Source organism: Oncorhynchus mykiss, chromosome 12 (genome assembly GCF_013265735.2).
Source record: "Oncorhynchus mykiss isolate Arlee chromosome 12, USDA_OmykA_1.1, whole genome shotgun sequence".
NCBI classification, from domain to species: Eukaryota; Metazoa; Chordata; class Actinopteri; order Salmoniformes; family Salmonidae; genus Oncorhynchus; species Oncorhynchus mykiss.
Genome location: NC_048576.1, coordinates 82,294,789 through 82,311,763, shown reverse-complemented (window position 1 = coordinate 82,311,763; position 16,975 = coordinate 82,294,789). Strand labels below are relative to the sequence as shown.

Here is a 16,975-nt window from a genome sequence, read left to right as displayed (position 1 = left end):
GACGTGGATAAGGAGATCTAGAGGAGAGGAGAATTTAAATAGATAAATAAATGCTTTTGGATAGTTTTGTATCTTTGAATCACGCTAGTTAGATGTGTCCAAAAGGCATTAAATACAGGCCAACATTTTGACATAGGAATTCACACACACACACAACAGTGAAAGAACAGGATGGACAGTGTGAGGATATGAGAGAGGGTGTGGGTGAGGAGGGGCACAGAAGAACTAGGATATTTTTAGTTTCATTATAACTTTAATTCAATCCACACAAAAATCAAGAAATATTGAAGAGCTTTTCCCCCTCTAATCTTTGCAGACATGAAGCAGTGGGTGAATTTGGTGGGAGAAGGGTTTGGTTGAAAAAGGGTTTTGTTGGTAACTGTGTTAATAGTGGCAGTATGTAGGTAGGTAGATGTTCATGATCTATTGAGTGTCTCCAGGTTGAGGCAGGCGGGTGTTGTTGGCTTTGCGCTGGGCAGACAGAGCTCTGTTGGCATGGCGCCCCCTAGCTGGGGGAGAGTGCAGGGCTGGGTTCCATGCTGATGTTGACCAGACACTCACTGGACTTGAGGCTGGACATGGACTTGCAGCTGGGGGTAGAGGCCAGAGAGCCACAGAGACCCAGCATAGAAGGGGTGTAGTCTTTTCCTACAGAGGAGAGAATAGACAAAACACAATAAAACTCTGTCCCTAAAGCACACGTTGGCTATCAGCATAACTTAAACACCCACACAAAATACACCATAGACACTGTTCAAACATGCCTTTGTATGTGTGAGCTTGTGAGGACATGTGGATCCATTCTTCTAAGTGGGTTTCTGTTTCTGTGTGGTTTTGTGTTGATGCATGTATGACAGTGGATGACTTGGTTCACATATTTCTGCAGCATCAGTATGCATTGCTGTGCGTCTACAAATGTGTTTGTATAATGTACATTTATCTGTTGAGCACCAACCTGTATCTCCGTTCTGTTGCCCATCGGTCTTCTGGGAATCAGAGTTCAGACTGATGTCAGCTGAGAGCTGCTCCAAACTGTGGAAGCTTCTCCTGAAGGGATGAGTGACATCATGAAATACGGTTACAATAACATCTGTGCAGAAATCGCTTCGACATTTCCTGTTTGCTAAAATTATAATAGTTTGCCTAATTTTAGTTTGTGACAAAACAAGTATAGTGTAGAGAATCATTGTACCATCTAAACCGCTGTGAAATATATTTTACATGACTAAAACCAGCTGTTTGAAGACGCTGTACAAAACCAAAAGTAAAAGATGCAAAAATGAAACGTAAGAACGGGAAGCATAGTAATACCACACATAGAACAGATATACACTTCTTATACTTCCTTTCAATGAGAATGACATGTCTATATCACCCATTTCTATGTGAATTTGGTTGGGTCGCCCAAAAAGTTACATATTGCAGCTTTAAATGTACAGTATCACAAAATCACACATATGCACATATACACACACACTCATTCAGTAGATATACCTGCGGAAGAGCTTGACGTCCCCCTGGTTGTTGTAGCCTCGTATGGAGGGCCACTGGTTGACCAGAGGGATGGACAGATCCTTAGTCAGGTGGGAGGAATCACAGGGGATGAGGGCAGTGCTGGAAGGAACACGCTTGTGATTAACTCTTAACACCATCTGATATGTGATGTACTGCATTTGTGTGTCTGTTTATGATGTTTGTATGTGTCCCCATCATGTATACCAGTGTGTGTGCATTTGTATACTGCTCTCACAGTTGTGCCTGCAGCTCCAGTACGATGGACTCCAGCTCCTTCTTCTCCTGCAGGCTCTGGACTCTGAGCTCCTCCAGCCTGGCACTCAGCTTCTTGTTCTCCGTCTCCACGTTCTTCAGCTGGGACTCCCGCAGACGCACCAGCTCCTCCAGGTAGCCCTGCATCACAGACACAGACCCAGACGCAAACACACAGTTATACTGTTCTGCATACCCCAAAAGTACATAATTATTACTCTATATACAGTGCCTTCAGAAAGTATTCAGACCACTTGACGTTTTCCACATTTTGTTACGTTACAGCCTTATTCTAAAATGGTTCAAATCAAATAAATTCCTCAATCTACACACCATAATGACATTTTAGAAAATGTAGGCAATTTACATAAATATTCAGACCCTTTACTAAGAAAATCGAAATTGAGCTCAGATGCATTATGTTTCCATTGATCAACCTTGAGATGTTTCTACAACTTGATTGGTTTCCACTCGTCGTAAATTCAATTGATTGGACATGATTTGGAAAGGCTCACACCTGTCTAAATAAAGGTCTCACAGTTGACGGTGCAGAGCAAAAACCAAGCCATGAGGTCGAAGGAATTGTCCGTAGAGCTCCGAGACAGGATTGTGTCGAGGCACAGATCTGGGAAAGGGTACCAAAAAATGTCTGCAGCATTAAAGGCCCCCAAAAACACAGTGGCTTCCATCATTCTTAAATTGAATAAGTTTAGAACCACCAAGACTCTTCCTTGAGCTGCCCGGCCAAACTGAGCAATCGAGGGAGAAGGGCATTGGTTATGGAGGTGACCAAGAACCCAATGGTCACTCTGACAGAGCTCTAGAGTTCCTCTGTGAAGATAGAAGAACCTTCCAGAAGGAGAACCTTCCAGAAGGAGAACCATCTCTGCAGCACTTTACCAATCAGGCCTTTATGGTTGAGTGGCCAGATGGAAGCGACTCCACAGTAAAAGGCACATGAAAGTCCACTTGGAATTTGCCAAAAGTCACCTAAAGACTCTCAGACCATGAGAAACAAGATTCTCTGGTCTGATGAAACCAAGATTGAACTCTTTGGCCTGAATGTCAAGCGTCACGTCTGGAGGAAACCTGACACTATCCCTATGGTGAAGCATGGTGGTGGAAGCATCCTGCTGTGGGGATGTTTTTCAAAGGCAGGGACAGGGAGACTGCTCAGGATTGAGGGAAAGATGAACAGAGCAAAGTACAGAGAGATCCTTGATGAAAACCTGCTACAGAGCGCTCAGGATCTCAGACTGGGGTGAAGGTTCACCTTCCAACAGGACAACAACCCTAAGCACACAGCCAAGACAACGCAGGAGTGGCTTCGGGGACAAGTCTTGAAATGTCCTTGAGTGGCCCAGCCAGAGCCTGGACTTGAACCCGATGGAACATCTCTGGAGACCTGAAAAGCTGGAAGAGATTCTATGCCCCATGTCTTTAGGAATGTAAGGTTATCAGGAGGTCAAAAGGTCACCTTCTGTGCGTACACGATCTTAAACCTCTGCTCCATCTTGCGACACTTGTTCCTCCAGCTCTCCTCGTCGGTGACCAGAGGGATGTAAGGGTGTTCTGGGACACTTTCGTCACTGGCACTGCTGTCCACACTGCACCGGTCATCCTCATCACTCAGGTAGTCATAGCTGTAAGCAGGGGGCATATAGCAGGGGAGTTACACACTGCTTATAGTCATATCTATGGGTATGACTAAGCTACTGACTAGTATGACATATATTCGCGAAGTGGGCATGTGGTTGTCTCACCTCTGAGTGAACTTCAGGTAAGGTGTGAAGTCAATCACTGCAGGGGACTTACCATCCAGCGCCTCCCCCTTCAAGCAAAAACTGGACAGAGAAAGAATTGTGAACTTTAAGATAACAATGTAACAAATAATAATGCTATGATTCTGCAGGCCTGAGTAATGCTGCCTCACCTGAAGTCTATGGCACTGAGGCCAATGAGCATGCCTGTCAGAACAGTGGCCTCCTCTCTCAGTATAATGGCTCCATCATCATAGAACCTCCTGCAGTGCAAAGCCTTGTGATTAGTTATGTTTTGCATGTTGTTTCTAAGGTAACTTGGTAGTTAATAGGCTACATGGGATACTATTTTGTGGTATATCTGACCTGGTTGTCCGTGTGTCCCTCAGGGCTGTGGCCACATACTCAGACAGACGCTTCTCCATCAGCGCCACACGGATCCATGCCCGACCCTGCAGGAAACAATGGAAGGAGAGAAAGAAAAAAAGAGAGTGAAAGGCGGGGTCAGTGGGAATGAGGGCGTGAGTGCCAGCTAAGGGATTTGTTACTCTGAAGCTCTGGTGACACACACACACACACACACACACACACACACACACACACACACACGATCCCAGTCCTTGCCTTGGCTCGTGAGGTGCTGATGTTCTCAATGTTTTCGATGCTGGCGATGCAGTTGTTCTGCACCTTGCTGCATGCCAGCCGGATGTAGTCCCAGAAACTTCGCTGGCCATCTGAGATGAACCAGCTTCCTGGACCTGGTCCACAGATAAAACACTGACAATGACTCCCATCTCCTACAACGGCCCACAGTGTCCCTGTCACTCAATGCAACACAGCAGATTGGCTTTGCATCCAGCACTTTAACTCAGTCAAAACAGGTGGACATGCCATGAGCTCATGTAAAAATCATTACATTTGCCTATTATATGTGTGACATACTATTTACCCATTTACATAATGTGTAACATTTGAAACTAGGGTAAGCCTTGAGGCTTCCGTATCCTGAATTAGAAGACCAAGAGACTGATGGACACTTCCATGTCCTGTACCTGCCATGTTACCTTTGAAGCGGTGGCTGAGGATGTGTTCCAAGATTGCAGCGAAGTTGACAAACTCCTCGGATGAGTCATCGATGGGCTCGGCTGTGTACTTTTCCAGGAGGGTCTTCACCGAGAATCTAAAAGAGAGGAGAAGAGACAGACAGGAATGAGAAACAAACAAGATAACTACGTACGTATTTGCAAAACTATTATATATGCAATAAAAATGCAAGTAGTAAAGAGGTACAGTATGTTGAAAGTAAAGAAATCATGTAAAAAACAACAGTAGAAGCAGACAGGCAGAGACAAATGTACTACTGTACTTGACTTGTGCTAAACAATAGCTGAGAGGAGTTCTTTGGGAGAAATGCCATCGAATGCATCTGAGGTCACCCCCAATTGTCTTGTGTGCAACACAATGTCCCCCTTCAGATGCTCCGCAAAGTGTCCGTGACAACAACACAATTAACCCCCTTGTCCCAACCAATGGCAGATGACACGGTTGTCGGCGTGGCAGCCTTTGTTCAGTATGGGCTCCCAGGTCCTGTCCGTCCCTTGGTCTGATCCCTGTAAGGAACCAGCCGGCATCAGAGTATGACCAAATACGACCCCCCCACCCTCTCTATACACGGTGGTCTGATCTATTTGGGACAGCTGTGGCCACTGATTTAGTTTGGTTGATGACCTCAAGATTTCACTGCACATCCCACTGAGAGCTAAGCGCAAGAGGCTATGCTGTGCCTGCTGAGTGTAAGCTAAGAGAGAGTCCAGGCACAGACTAGGGCTGACTGCCTCTTGTTCCATGGGAAACACTAGCATCACCGAGGGCAAGACTGCCCTGGCAGTGGGCAAAACTTCCATAGCCAGGGGCAAGACCACGGTCGCGATGGGCAACACCTCCGTCTCCAGAGGAGTGACCACCACCTCCATGGGGGACTCCACCATCAGTAGGGAGAAGACCACAGTAGCTCTTGGCGGAGCTAGTTTCACCAGGGGAACCACCACCACCTCCTTCCGGAAGGCTCTGATGCCAAAGCGCAGGACCACCTAGAATAAATGGACATGAGCTCAGACGCCAGGTCCAAGACTCCCAAAGCAACCAGGACGTCAAAAAAAGACTTGACTGAAGAGGAGGAGTGGAAAGTCACCTTCCTGTCCAGCAAGACTAGCTTCACTAAGGGCAGGATCTTGATTCTGAAGATTAAGTACGCCATCTCCTGGGGCAAGTCCTCAGTCTCGTGGAGCAGAACCACCGCTACCCTGGGAAAGATCACTGTGACCATGGGAAAGACCTCCGTGACACGAGACCAGACCACGAGCTCTCTGACCACTCTCACCTTCACCCATGGAGAGAAGTCTGTGTCTGTGGTCAAATCCAGCCTCACTAGGGGCAGACAAACTACACGGAACATCTACTGGGATTTCCACCTGTGATTATTGTATACGGTTTCACTCAAAACAGAGGGACTTTTATCTGCTCAGTTTCAGCAGGTCAGTAGTAGCTTAAATCATGTCCATTTGTAATCAATTATTCCATGTGTCTGATCAATGTGCAGCATTCTGCAGCTCGAGTGTCAATGAAGCATTCATGTTTTCGAAGAGAAACATTTGAGCATGTCTTTCAAAATGAATCCCACATGATGAGAGTATTGTTCGGATGTGTTACGGATCTAACAGGCTTGAAATCAGATATTCAGATGTGTGACAGAGGAGATGAGGTTGGTGGTGTGTTGGCAGGGAGGGAGGCAGGAGGGCACAGCTGTGTGTGGTGTATGTGGAGACACTGGACAGAGCATGTGTCATCATCAGTGTGCTGTTCAACAGAGAACCTCAACGGTAATTCTCTGAAGCAGAAATACAGTTTAAATGTCCCCATTTGTTATAAAACAACAATTGCATGCTGATTAAATTGGTCTGTTTCAAGGTTGAACACATTACAATAACTATGCTATGTTCAGTTTATAAAGGACGGTCTTAAACTAGGAAATGTGTCGGTCGTAACTGATTGATGTAACCTGATGGAAATGTGTCTTTCATAACTGATGTAACCTGGTGCTTATAAAATAACTGCTTCAACACGGTTTGACTTGATTTTGTTTGTTTGCAAATTTGACTTATTATATAACATACAAGTACTAGGAAACAAATGATATGTACTGTCCTGAAGTGGAATAATGAATTATTTTCATACTAAAGGACAAGGACCATAGACAAATGGAATAGAAGATTATCTGATCATCTCTAGATGGAATAGATCATGTTATGGACACAGACACTTGGAAAAATCCTAAGAGCCACACCCATATTGGAGACTGAAGCCACATTGCACATCTGAGAAGAGCGGTCATAGGTCATTGATGGAAAACATAAACTTACGTCAACATCCTTGCCTATATAATAATGTCTCACATGATATGTTTCATGATGCACATGTTCTATACAGCTTCACACAGAACTAAGGATTTACAATCAGGGGATACAGCCAACAATGCCGCTGGATCAAGTGATGTCACCACATATTGTCCTCTGGGCAACAATGTCTCCTTCAGCCGCGTCGTGGTGGTGATGGGACAATCGTTCCACTGTACCAAGCCCTCAGATAGGCTACAGCCACCTACGGCTGCCTCTGTCCAATCACAGGGACACATGGGTGGTATGTGGCCTTCCAGAGCCCACGTCTATAAGCTCAACGAAGGCATTATGTGACACGGGGGTAGCACTATCCACGCTTAGCATTCTGGTCTACTCTGGACTCTCGTTACTGTTACTATCACACCCAAGCTTTACTGAGCGGGGTGTACTGCATGAGCGTGCAATGTGTCGCGCCGAGTGAACCCCAAAATCCACCACCTCAGCAGGGTCAGGAATTCAACCTTCTTCTCAATGGGCAACACCAGCATCACCGAGGGGAAGACGGCCCTCTCCCTGGGAAACACCACTATCAAGAGGGGCAAGACCAAGCTCACTGTGGGCAACTCGTCTATCACCAGGGGCAAGAAGACCACTTCTCTGGGCGCCTCCACCATCGCCAGTGCCAAGACCAAGCTCACTATGGGCAATGCCTCCTTCAGCAGGGGCACCACCACCACCTCATTTCGAAAAGCCTTTTTCGCCAAACGCAAGACCCTCTAGATGAGAGGGGACATCATTGGGTGGAGGGACAGGTGGCTAACTCAACAAAACGTAAAGACAACATACAACAACACCATCACAGGGGACATAAGGACATCACCGCAACATCTACACAGGCTATATCTAAACGGACTTCTAAAACACTGGATTGTTTTGCTTTGGACCATTTTACTGTTTTGATCAAACAGGATTTTATCAAGGAAACAGGTCAGTGGTTTTAGAATTCTTAGATGTGTTCTACTCTACCCATGATTCCAGGTGAGTTATGTGTTGTGCAGAAGTCAATGTCTGTTGTACATGTTATTGTTGGACACCCTATTCCAGTTGCCTAGAGCAAAACTTTGAGAACATTTGGCCTGCTACATTGTTGCAATATTCTATGACAATTAAGCACTTTAGGTATTTCTGCAGTACTAATATGTCAAGGAAATCTGTAGTTAGCAAGATGGTCATCTCTGATTATCAGTAAAATCAGTTTATGTGATTACAACATCCGAATCTAATACTGTGTTGAATGATTAGAAATTGATAACGTCTCTCGATATGAAGGGGAGTTAGAGCAGTAATAACTGCTATGACTTAAATGCTAATGGATTGAGTGCCACAGCAAGATACACTTGGTACAATTTGTCACTGAAAAACAACTGCCCAGCTTAAAACAAACATCTTTTGTGCCCCCCTCTCACTCCTCTTGGATCCCAGCCAAACCCACTCTCAGCTCTCTTCAAACATCCTCTTGTTCTTTTTGCTACCTTTCCTACTGTACTTACGTTCAGTTGTGCTTCATTTACAATACAATTTAGGATCAGGGTTCTCTAATTTGTCCAAAATAATCTCAGAAGGATTGACAGCTCTCAATCACAATTTTAACTCTTCCCCACTTTCTCTGACTAACTCTCTCCCTCATCGCTCTCCTCTCCTCTCCTCAGTCTTGGCCTAACCAGCAGGATCAGCTGACACTGGAGGATTCCTCCCTGGCCACGGCCATGTGAAGTGAACACTGTCTGTCTGATGGTGCGTTTCAGATTCTCTACTGGGTGTGTGTGCACCTGGAGGATCCCTCCCATAGGGGAGATGAGCTCAGCCAGGGGAGGAGATGCAAGCCCTGTGTCTATGCGCCATGCAATATCATGGGAGGAGAGTATTAGTTGACTTATCTGCTCTGACAGAGAGATTACAAACGTTATGACCAAAATAATGTGTCACATCAGGCAATATCGATAGCTGGAAGGGTGTGCCTCACATCTCAGTGTAGTGAATGTGAAGGGAATGAGGAACCAGGCAGGGTGTCTCATGTCCAGTGTATGTGCATTTGGAGGAGTTAAAAAATAGAGGTGCTGGGCTGGGAAGAACTGAAGGCATAATTCATAATAATGAACATGATGAGGGGATGTGATATGAAGGGTATAGTATGTCACAGACAGTAGATATGGTAATAGGAGAGGAAATAGGTGGGGAAAGGTTCAAGTGATATCTGAACTTGTATAATAGTGTATATATACACTGTAATGTTAAGTGTTTGGTCCTGCTGGTAACGTTCACATTGCAATGCCAATGAACCTTGCTTATGTTTAGTAAGGCAGAGATCATTTGTGCAATAATATGCTAGAAATATGTGCAAACAAGAGGATAAATCAGGCTGAAAAGAACACCAATATTACGATGATAATTTGTTATTCTAGGATGGCAGGCTCCGAGTGCTGCTTTAATGTGCACAATGAACAATGGGACAACAACTTCTGAGTGGATGAGAAGGGTTTTTATGAGGAAAAAAGTAGAGCAGTGGAACCCTGAGGCTGAGAGAGAGAGAGAGAGGGGGGGGGGGGGTAGAGAGAGAGAGAGGTGAAGAGTGGGACCATTTGTGGTGCTTTACCATTGTTTAACACAAGAAAGGACACACTCAGAGTGAAGAACCATACTGTACAGTCACTCACAGAAGCCACATTCAAGTTTCAAAGTACTTTACAATGATCGTGCAGCTGGTTCCACTTTATATGTCCTCCTCAGGATATTCCAACAGAGACAGTATTGGCCCATTCTCCCCAGCCACACCCAAAACAATTGAAGGCTTTAACACTCAAAAGATGACTTGCTCTTCCTTCTCATCTCATCCACTTTTATTTACAGGGAGCACGGGTGCAATAGGGCAGGACCTCCAAATCTTTAACTATCTTATTTATGTTGTTTTCTTAGGTTCAACGTGTTGGCACCAACAGTGTTCATCCAGTCATGGACCTCGTCATGAGAGCTCTTAGGGCAGAATATGCAACAAAGTAATAGATCAACTGGCCTGTAACAAGATTCCCTAGTGATAGCTGTTTCTCCTGGTTTGGCCTCTTTTCAATAAGGCAAAATAGCAGCTATTGGTACAGTCCTTTTCTCTCAGATGAACCAAGTACAGATGACACTCTGGTCCCGCCATGTTTTAAAAACATATGTAGCCCATAGCAACAGCTATACTGTTATGTAGGACTTTTCTTTTATTCTTGACATTTTATTATTATTCTGGCCATGGTAAATACTTATAAATGAAAGCCAGCTTAAGGCATGAGTGGTATCTCCTTCAAAAGTTATTTTTTTTCTCAGGACTTGAAAAGTTGATGGTGCCAAGTTCCAACTGAGATTTCTTCAGTCATTTTCAAACACACATCAAATTAGTACATGAATACATGAGACTTTTCCACTTGGAGACTACCAGCTGGACCATACTGTATATCTATGACCTCTGCTGACTTAACTATTGACCTAAGACCTTTGACCCAGGGAAGCAACAATAGTTCCCTGTGATGTTGAGAGTATTTCCAAATTTCCGTCACTGTACTGTCTACTGCTGTGCATGGAAATCTCTGTCATCAAAATAAGTTCAGTCGATGAAACATGATGTAATGGGGAGGTCACTTTGACACATTAGATCACTCCATTTTAGAAGTCCCTATATCTTGGCTTTGGTGTCGAAAATAGGGCCATCACAGAGTAGGTCTACTAGTATTACTGAACCCTACTATATCAGTATAGCACTACAACAACCATGTTAATGACTTGGAGGAAGAGCTTTGAATGGGAGTGTGATGCCACTTTGGCAAAATCCATTATGATCCCTGATGACAAATTGACATGGGGATGAAGCACTGGGTCCAGCATTTCACCAAGGGTCAATGACACAGTAAACAGATTCAAATTCAGTAATCAAGAACAACTCTGTATGATAATAGAACATTCACAAATAGGCCTCAAGACAAAGATTTACTTCCAAAAAATGAAAAATAGGAAATCCAAACATGTTAATCTGTGTGTGTCGATGTCTGGTAATTGTGTGTGTTGTGATAGTGGAGGAAATGTTTTGTATTCAAATTGAAAATATATACACGTACACTAGTGTTAGAAGAAGGATCATGCTTGGGCTGGTGTGCTAACTGAACACTAATTTGGGCTTCGTTGGGAGGGATGGCTAATGATCTGAAGATAACTGTGTCCATATCAGTCAAACCTTTTTCATGACTCCCTCCATTACTCTTGGCATTAGTCTGGAGCATAGATCCACCCTCTATTCTTTGCCCCAAGGCTGCTCTGCTGGTAGCCCTGCCTACACAATGAGACACACACAACGTCAGCCTGACTCTATGCACAGCCAGAGGTCCTGAGGTCACAAACATTCACAACCTTTGTCAACTTGAACACCACCTGGGACAAGGGCCGTCATTGGCTGACACATGGAAGTAGTATACACGTCTGTCTGGCAGGAAAAGAGGCCTCTATGACTTACAGCCCATCTTAGACTGCACAATACAAAATGTAGACTTGACATCGACACAGATGCTTTCAGATATTCAAAGCCTGGGGAATACATGCATTAAACTTAATTCATAGCTCTCATTGAAAAGTAATTAATGTCTTTCCCAGTGGAGACAACTGTATGATTAGCATTACTGATGAAAAACTGTTGTGAACATTTTTTGTTTTGTTTTGTGTCCTGTGCCTGTCTCTTTAAATGTCTTGGATTAAAATGTCCTTGGCACGGTCAGTGTCTGAAAAATGACCGAACTGCAACAAATGTCTCTTTGTTCTCTCGCTAATCCTTCTTGGAGTCTGAAGTCTATGTCTTTGAAAACATTCTTTATTTTTGGTCATGATCCATGTCTGTTCTATGTGTTCTATTACACTATGTTCCACTAAATGCAGACAGAACCCTTGACAGAGAGGTGCTGTAATAAAAAAGTGCTTGATCGTGTTCCTGGAGTTTTCATTTGTCTCTATTCTTCTATCCAAGCAGCAAACAAACACTAAACTCAACATGTCATATCATGAGGATGTGGCCAATGTCAATGTCATCGGATTGGAAGGATGGCAAGATATCCATGATTAGTAACAATGAACCATATAAGCCTACCAACACAACACATAGAATGCGTAACTAATTTTCTGCTAATTTCTTTGTCTAGAAATAATTTAGCGAGAGCACCAGGAGCTTGAGTGATGTCACTCCTGTTGGTCCTCTGTAGAACAATGCCTCCTTCAGGAGATAAAATGTTGTGTCCCTGACAGCAAGACAATGGGTCTCCTGGCCGCTCAGAGTGACAGCACACACACACACACAAGACTCGTCTGATAGGTTCACGTCTCATCATGAGGGTGCCCACAGATAATATATTCACATTGCTAACATACAAGCTGCAGGCCACAGACCCACACGTTTCTGAGGCAACAATCCAGTTGCTGTTCCTACTGGAGCTCCTTATATGAAGACAGGGATATAAACCATGATGAGTCAGACAGACATGAGGACACACAGTGAAGAGGAAGCTTACAGTATAGATGCATAAGGACACAGAGATAAGACACATTGGGTATTTTGCAAAAACACATATGCACTCTTAAAGTAATTGTGAATATATATATATATATATATATATATATATATATAAAAAATTGAATATAGTATTATATTAATTTACATAACACTTGTTTATCATCATTAAGTATTCACATTAATTATGCCTTTACAAATAGGAATATTCTAGGATGGAGCACTGATGATACATTAGCCTACATTGGGTAAAACATAACTTCTCCTTCACCAAGTTATAAAATAGCATTCCCATGACAACCAGACACAGGGGTATGACTGCTATACAATTATATTATCAGCGGTATCAGCTGTATGTATCAGTTACTCTGGTATAGATGAGCTGGCAAAAATGTTGTAGGCCTATAATTTTTTTCTGAGAGCTCTCTCAGGCCACCGGGTGAAATACCTCCGGGTGTTATTAGTAGTACATAATGAGTACAGCACAGTAGCATTCAATGACCATAATAAACATCCGATTTCACTGTGATGTCATTATCTTGGAGCAGCATTTCTATAAGCGGTAAATAATGTCCTCGTTCCAAGAAGGTTGTCGTCATTGCCACATCACCGAACTGGGGAATTCTGGTGGACCAATGCCCTCTCAAACATAGGCCTCACACAGCCCATTTAATCCACTTTCCTTTCAAATAGGCCGACATAGCGGCGGAGACAGCGGGGTGTCCACCAAGGTGAAACCGCATATGTGGCTGTTTATTTGTCAGGCGATCTGATTCTCTCTAGCCGTTATTTACCAAGATTTTAAAAAACATAAAACGTTTATCCATTTAAATTTCCCCAAGTAGCCTAATGTATAGGCTACCACAGTGCCCATAGCTGTGGAATATGTTGCCTTTTGTTTTTCTTTACGTTTTCTTTTGAGAATATATGATTTGGAACAACGCTTAATACATTGTAGCCTAAGCCATTACACATTTATTTCCATGCATGCATTAACTAATATGTGTGGTTAACATGACCTGCCAACCACACGAAACATCTGCTCCCTTGTGTTTACCTGCATACGGTGATGAGATTTTTTCGCTCCACGCCGACGCTCCGAGAAGATGCCTTTTTCGATGTCAAACCCATAGCCATTGCTTTTCGGACACAGCCGGATTCCATTCAGCGGCGGTACGGAGCCTTCCGGTAACCCAGCACCACCAAGACCCCTCCCTCCGCAGGCCTATGCCATATATTACGGTGTTCTCAGTTCTCCGCGAGAAGCTGATGCTTAATTAGTGGGCTCTACGTTGACGCACAACGATGGAGTTGTGCAGGGTGAATAGACAGAGTATAATTAAAATACCCTCTGCACCAAGATACCCAATGCACATATGTTGATTTAGCCTACATAAAATATCCCATCATTTAATAATCCTACATTTTATCATAATGTGCTTTGTTTTTATAATACTATAGAAAATGATGACTGACTATATAGGATATTATTTAGTTGCGCCACAACATATCTACAGATAATATGTAATAAAACAATTAGAAATTGGCATGAAATAAATGCAAATGTAGTCTACTTAATTATATATGTTGTGCTGTAGATAATTGGCCACAAGGTGGAATACTGTGCCAAATGATTGTGACTCCTCGACGCTAGAGGTCGCTCTAAAATCCTTACGTCACCATTTTTTTGTAAACAGAATGAAAGATGGCGGAGTCAGGGGAACCCAATGCAACCTGTACTTTTCTATTTAAAAAATCTACCAAAAGATGCAACGCTAGGAAGAGAAAAGCCAGTGACAGCGACACAGGTGAGCTACAGTGTTTGAGTCCAGCTCAGTGTTGTTTCAAAAGCTAACCAAAACACTGCATTGTGCATGAAAACAATGGCTATTAGTAATAGTCCTCGATCTAGCTATAGTGGCGAACTGACCTAGTTAGCTAGCATTTGAAGTGTATTTAGTAAGGCGTTAAGATTGGGCTAAGTAAAAACAAAACTACTGCCAACTATAAAACCACCTAAGCCATGGAAATGATTGCAAGTGGCCGAGTACTGTAAACACGGAAATGTCACACTCACATGCTGATGCTTGCCTCCATTGTCAGATGGCAACAGTGACGAATACAAGAATTCCGTCGTCAGAAAATAAAAAAAGACGGGTTCAGCAAACCCTATGATTCAAAGGGTAACGTCGCATGGCTGACTACAAACGAATCCGTGTTTATACGAAACATTTTTTATAGTGTGAAATCATTATTCTCTTCTCCCCAGACAAAAAAAGTAGAGAGAGGTGTCATCTGCTGAAAGTGACGAGGAGAAAGAAAAAAAGAAAGTCACTGTCGCTTACAAGTCCACACGGTCAGCGGTGAGTTATTTTGAAAAATACCTCTCCTCTACCCATTAGTCTATGAATTAATCTATTAACAATGTTTTGTATTTATATCCTACCTGCCCCTTTATTGCTCAGCCCCGTATAAAGCTATCAATCACGTCCCCCTCCCTTCGCTGTGTATAGAAACCAGAGGGGCCAGATGACATGGGAGCAACTGCAATCTATGAGTTGGACACAGCAAAGGACAATGATGCTCAGGCCATCTTTGAGAGGAGTCAAAAGATCCAGGAGGCAAGACCTCTGTCTCTTGTTGGAGGAACTTTGTTTCCTTTGTGTATCTACAGTTTAGTATTGTATCATTTGCATTCTTCCCCCAGTTTTGTTGTAAATTGGGACAGCGTTGGTCCGCAAATGCTTAGAGGTTTCTATCCTCTCCCTCACCAGGAGCTGACCGGTAAAGAGGATGATAAGATCTACAGAGGAATGAACAACTACAAAAAGCACATCAAGCCCAAAGACTCCACCATGGGAAATGCATCCTCTGGCATGGTCAGGTGTGGATGCATGTTATATGACAGAGTAAAGTTGAAATGTCTTGTGGAAAGTTTTTATTGTTTTTGCATCATCACTATTTTCTCTCTTTTGTCAGGAAGGGCCCAATCCGGGCCCCAGAGCACCTGAGGGCCACAGTGAGGTGGGACTACCAGCCAGACATCTGTAAAGACTACAAAGAGACTGGCTTCTGTGGCTTTGGAGGTGAGTGGGACTTTGTTGGAAGGTTGCCTCCAATGTCCTCCTTTCCCAACTTGAATTAATCATCTGTGGAAGTCTCTGAAAGTGTCCTTTGTGTGTTTCTTTTCCCCGCTTAGACAGCTGCAAGTTCCTCCATGACCGCTCAGACTACAAACATGGCTGGCAGATTGAGAGGGAGCTGGATGAGGGGCGCTATGGGGCCAACGGTGAGTTCACAACAGGGGAGAAACACAGGGCTGTGTAGATTTTAAGATGAATCAGATTAGAGAGTTGTGATACAGCTGTTCAGTAATGTGTGGTCTGTATGTAGATGATGAGAACTACGAGGTGAGCAGTGACGAGGAGGACATGCCCTTCAAATGCTTCATCTGCCGAGAGTCCTTTAAGAACCCCGTCATCACCAAGTAAGACAATGATCCTTAAGAACTCCTTCACCATTAATTGTGTGTAGAGAAACTTCCAGCTAATCAAACCACTCCTGTCTTGTCTCCCGCAGGTGTCGGCACTACTTCTGTGAGACCTGTGCTCTTCAGCACTACCGCAAGTCCCAGCGCTGCTATGTGTGTAATGTCCAGACCAACGGCGTCTTCAACCCAGCTAAAGGTGAGGATAATGCATCTCAATTACCATGGTCAGCATAGTGGTATGGCATGTACATTAGGTCTTGGATGGTCCCCCAAAGCATCCACTTTGAGCTAAGAAAACTAAAGCTACAGTAGTTTGTTTGACCATGGAGCTTGTTGCCTGACTCGAGCTGAATTCCTGCTCTATCGTCCGCTACATACTTCAGTCTGAGACCGCAATCATTGAAGTCGTTTGTGGTGGTGTACAAAACAAGGTCATCAGCAATTGGATAATCTCTAACCAATCAGAGAACCAGTGACACATTTTCTAAATGTTGCTTTACCCATGTGTGTTCTGGCCCAACCATAGGTTTCTGGGACCAATCAGACAGGCTAGAATGTATTTCCATTCTAGAGATCTTGGAGGAGGTACTCAGCTCCAGAAACTCATGTTCAATGGCGTGGCGTTTGGCCGGAGCAAGGAGTTTTGGTAGACAGGCAAGAGCTTATGTACATCGGGTAAAGGACTAGTCTATAGTCAGTCAAATAGAAAAAGCTCACTGCTCAAATATTCAGGCCCGTGGCTGTGTAAGGCTATTGAGCTCCAGGCAGTAGCCCTAAGTGTTTTCTTTCTACAGAGCTGGCAGCCAAGATCGCCAAACACCAAGCCATGCTAGACCAGCCACCCTCTGATGAAGAAGATTAGCAACCTACTTTAAATACAGTACCTATCCAATTTCATCAGTGTCTGTCTCCTCTGTTTCATTGTATCAATGTCAAGCCTTCCGGAATAAAACTTGATTTTTAAATAGTTGACTGATTA

General features: G+C 43.7%; 2 protein-coding genes and 1 long non-coding RNA gene across 6 annotated transcripts; 2 read left to right on the top strand and 1 right to left on the bottom strand.

Moving 5' to 3' along the window:
• Positions 1–239: 239 nt before the first annotated feature.
• Positions 240–14,781, bottom strand: LOC110538644 (RUN domain-containing protein 3A). Of its 2 annotated transcripts, none has more exons than XM_036938793.1 (11): positions 14,584–14,781; positions 4,592–4,707; positions 4,152–4,285; positions 3,894–3,979; positions 3,701–3,790; positions 3,531–3,611; positions 3,245–3,410; positions 1,751–1,908; positions 1,495–1,614; positions 956–1,047; positions 240–648 (listed from the first exon to the last, which is right to left on the bottom strand). In XM_036938793.1, the coding sequence occupies exons 1-11, from the start codon at positions 14,601–14,603 to the stop codon at positions 506–508; spliced, it is 1,206 nt and encodes a 401-aa protein (XP_036794688.1). In that variant the 5' UTR covers positions 14,604–14,781; the 3' UTR covers positions 240–505. The 2 variants fall into 2 exon arrangements, with proteins under 2 accessions (XP_036794688.1, XP_021481266.1); XM_021625591.2 differs by lacking the exon at positions 14,584–14,781 and adding an exon at positions 13,564–13,832.
• On the top strand, positions 7,698–11,930 carry LOC118937753. The gene is made up of 2 exons (XR_005035155.1): positions 7,698–7,909; positions 8,405–11,930. It is a non-coding gene; the product is annotated as an uncharacterized LOC118937753 (long non-coding RNA).
• On the top strand, positions 14,208–16,961 carry LOC100136190 (zinc finger protein 183). 3 transcript variants are annotated; one of them, NM_001124466.1, is given in 11 exon segments: positions 14,208–14,314; positions 14,610–14,689; positions 14,776–14,793; positions 14,795–14,869; positions 15,020–15,127; positions 15,281–15,390; positions 15,486–15,592; positions 15,706–15,795; positions 15,900–15,993; positions 16,086–16,192; positions 16,791–16,950. In NM_001124466.1, coding segments are annotated over 11 exon segments (960 nt in total). In that variant the 5' UTR covers positions 14,208–14,211; the 3' UTR covers positions 16,859–16,950.
• The last annotated feature ends 14 nt before the right edge of the window (positions 16,962–16,975 follow it).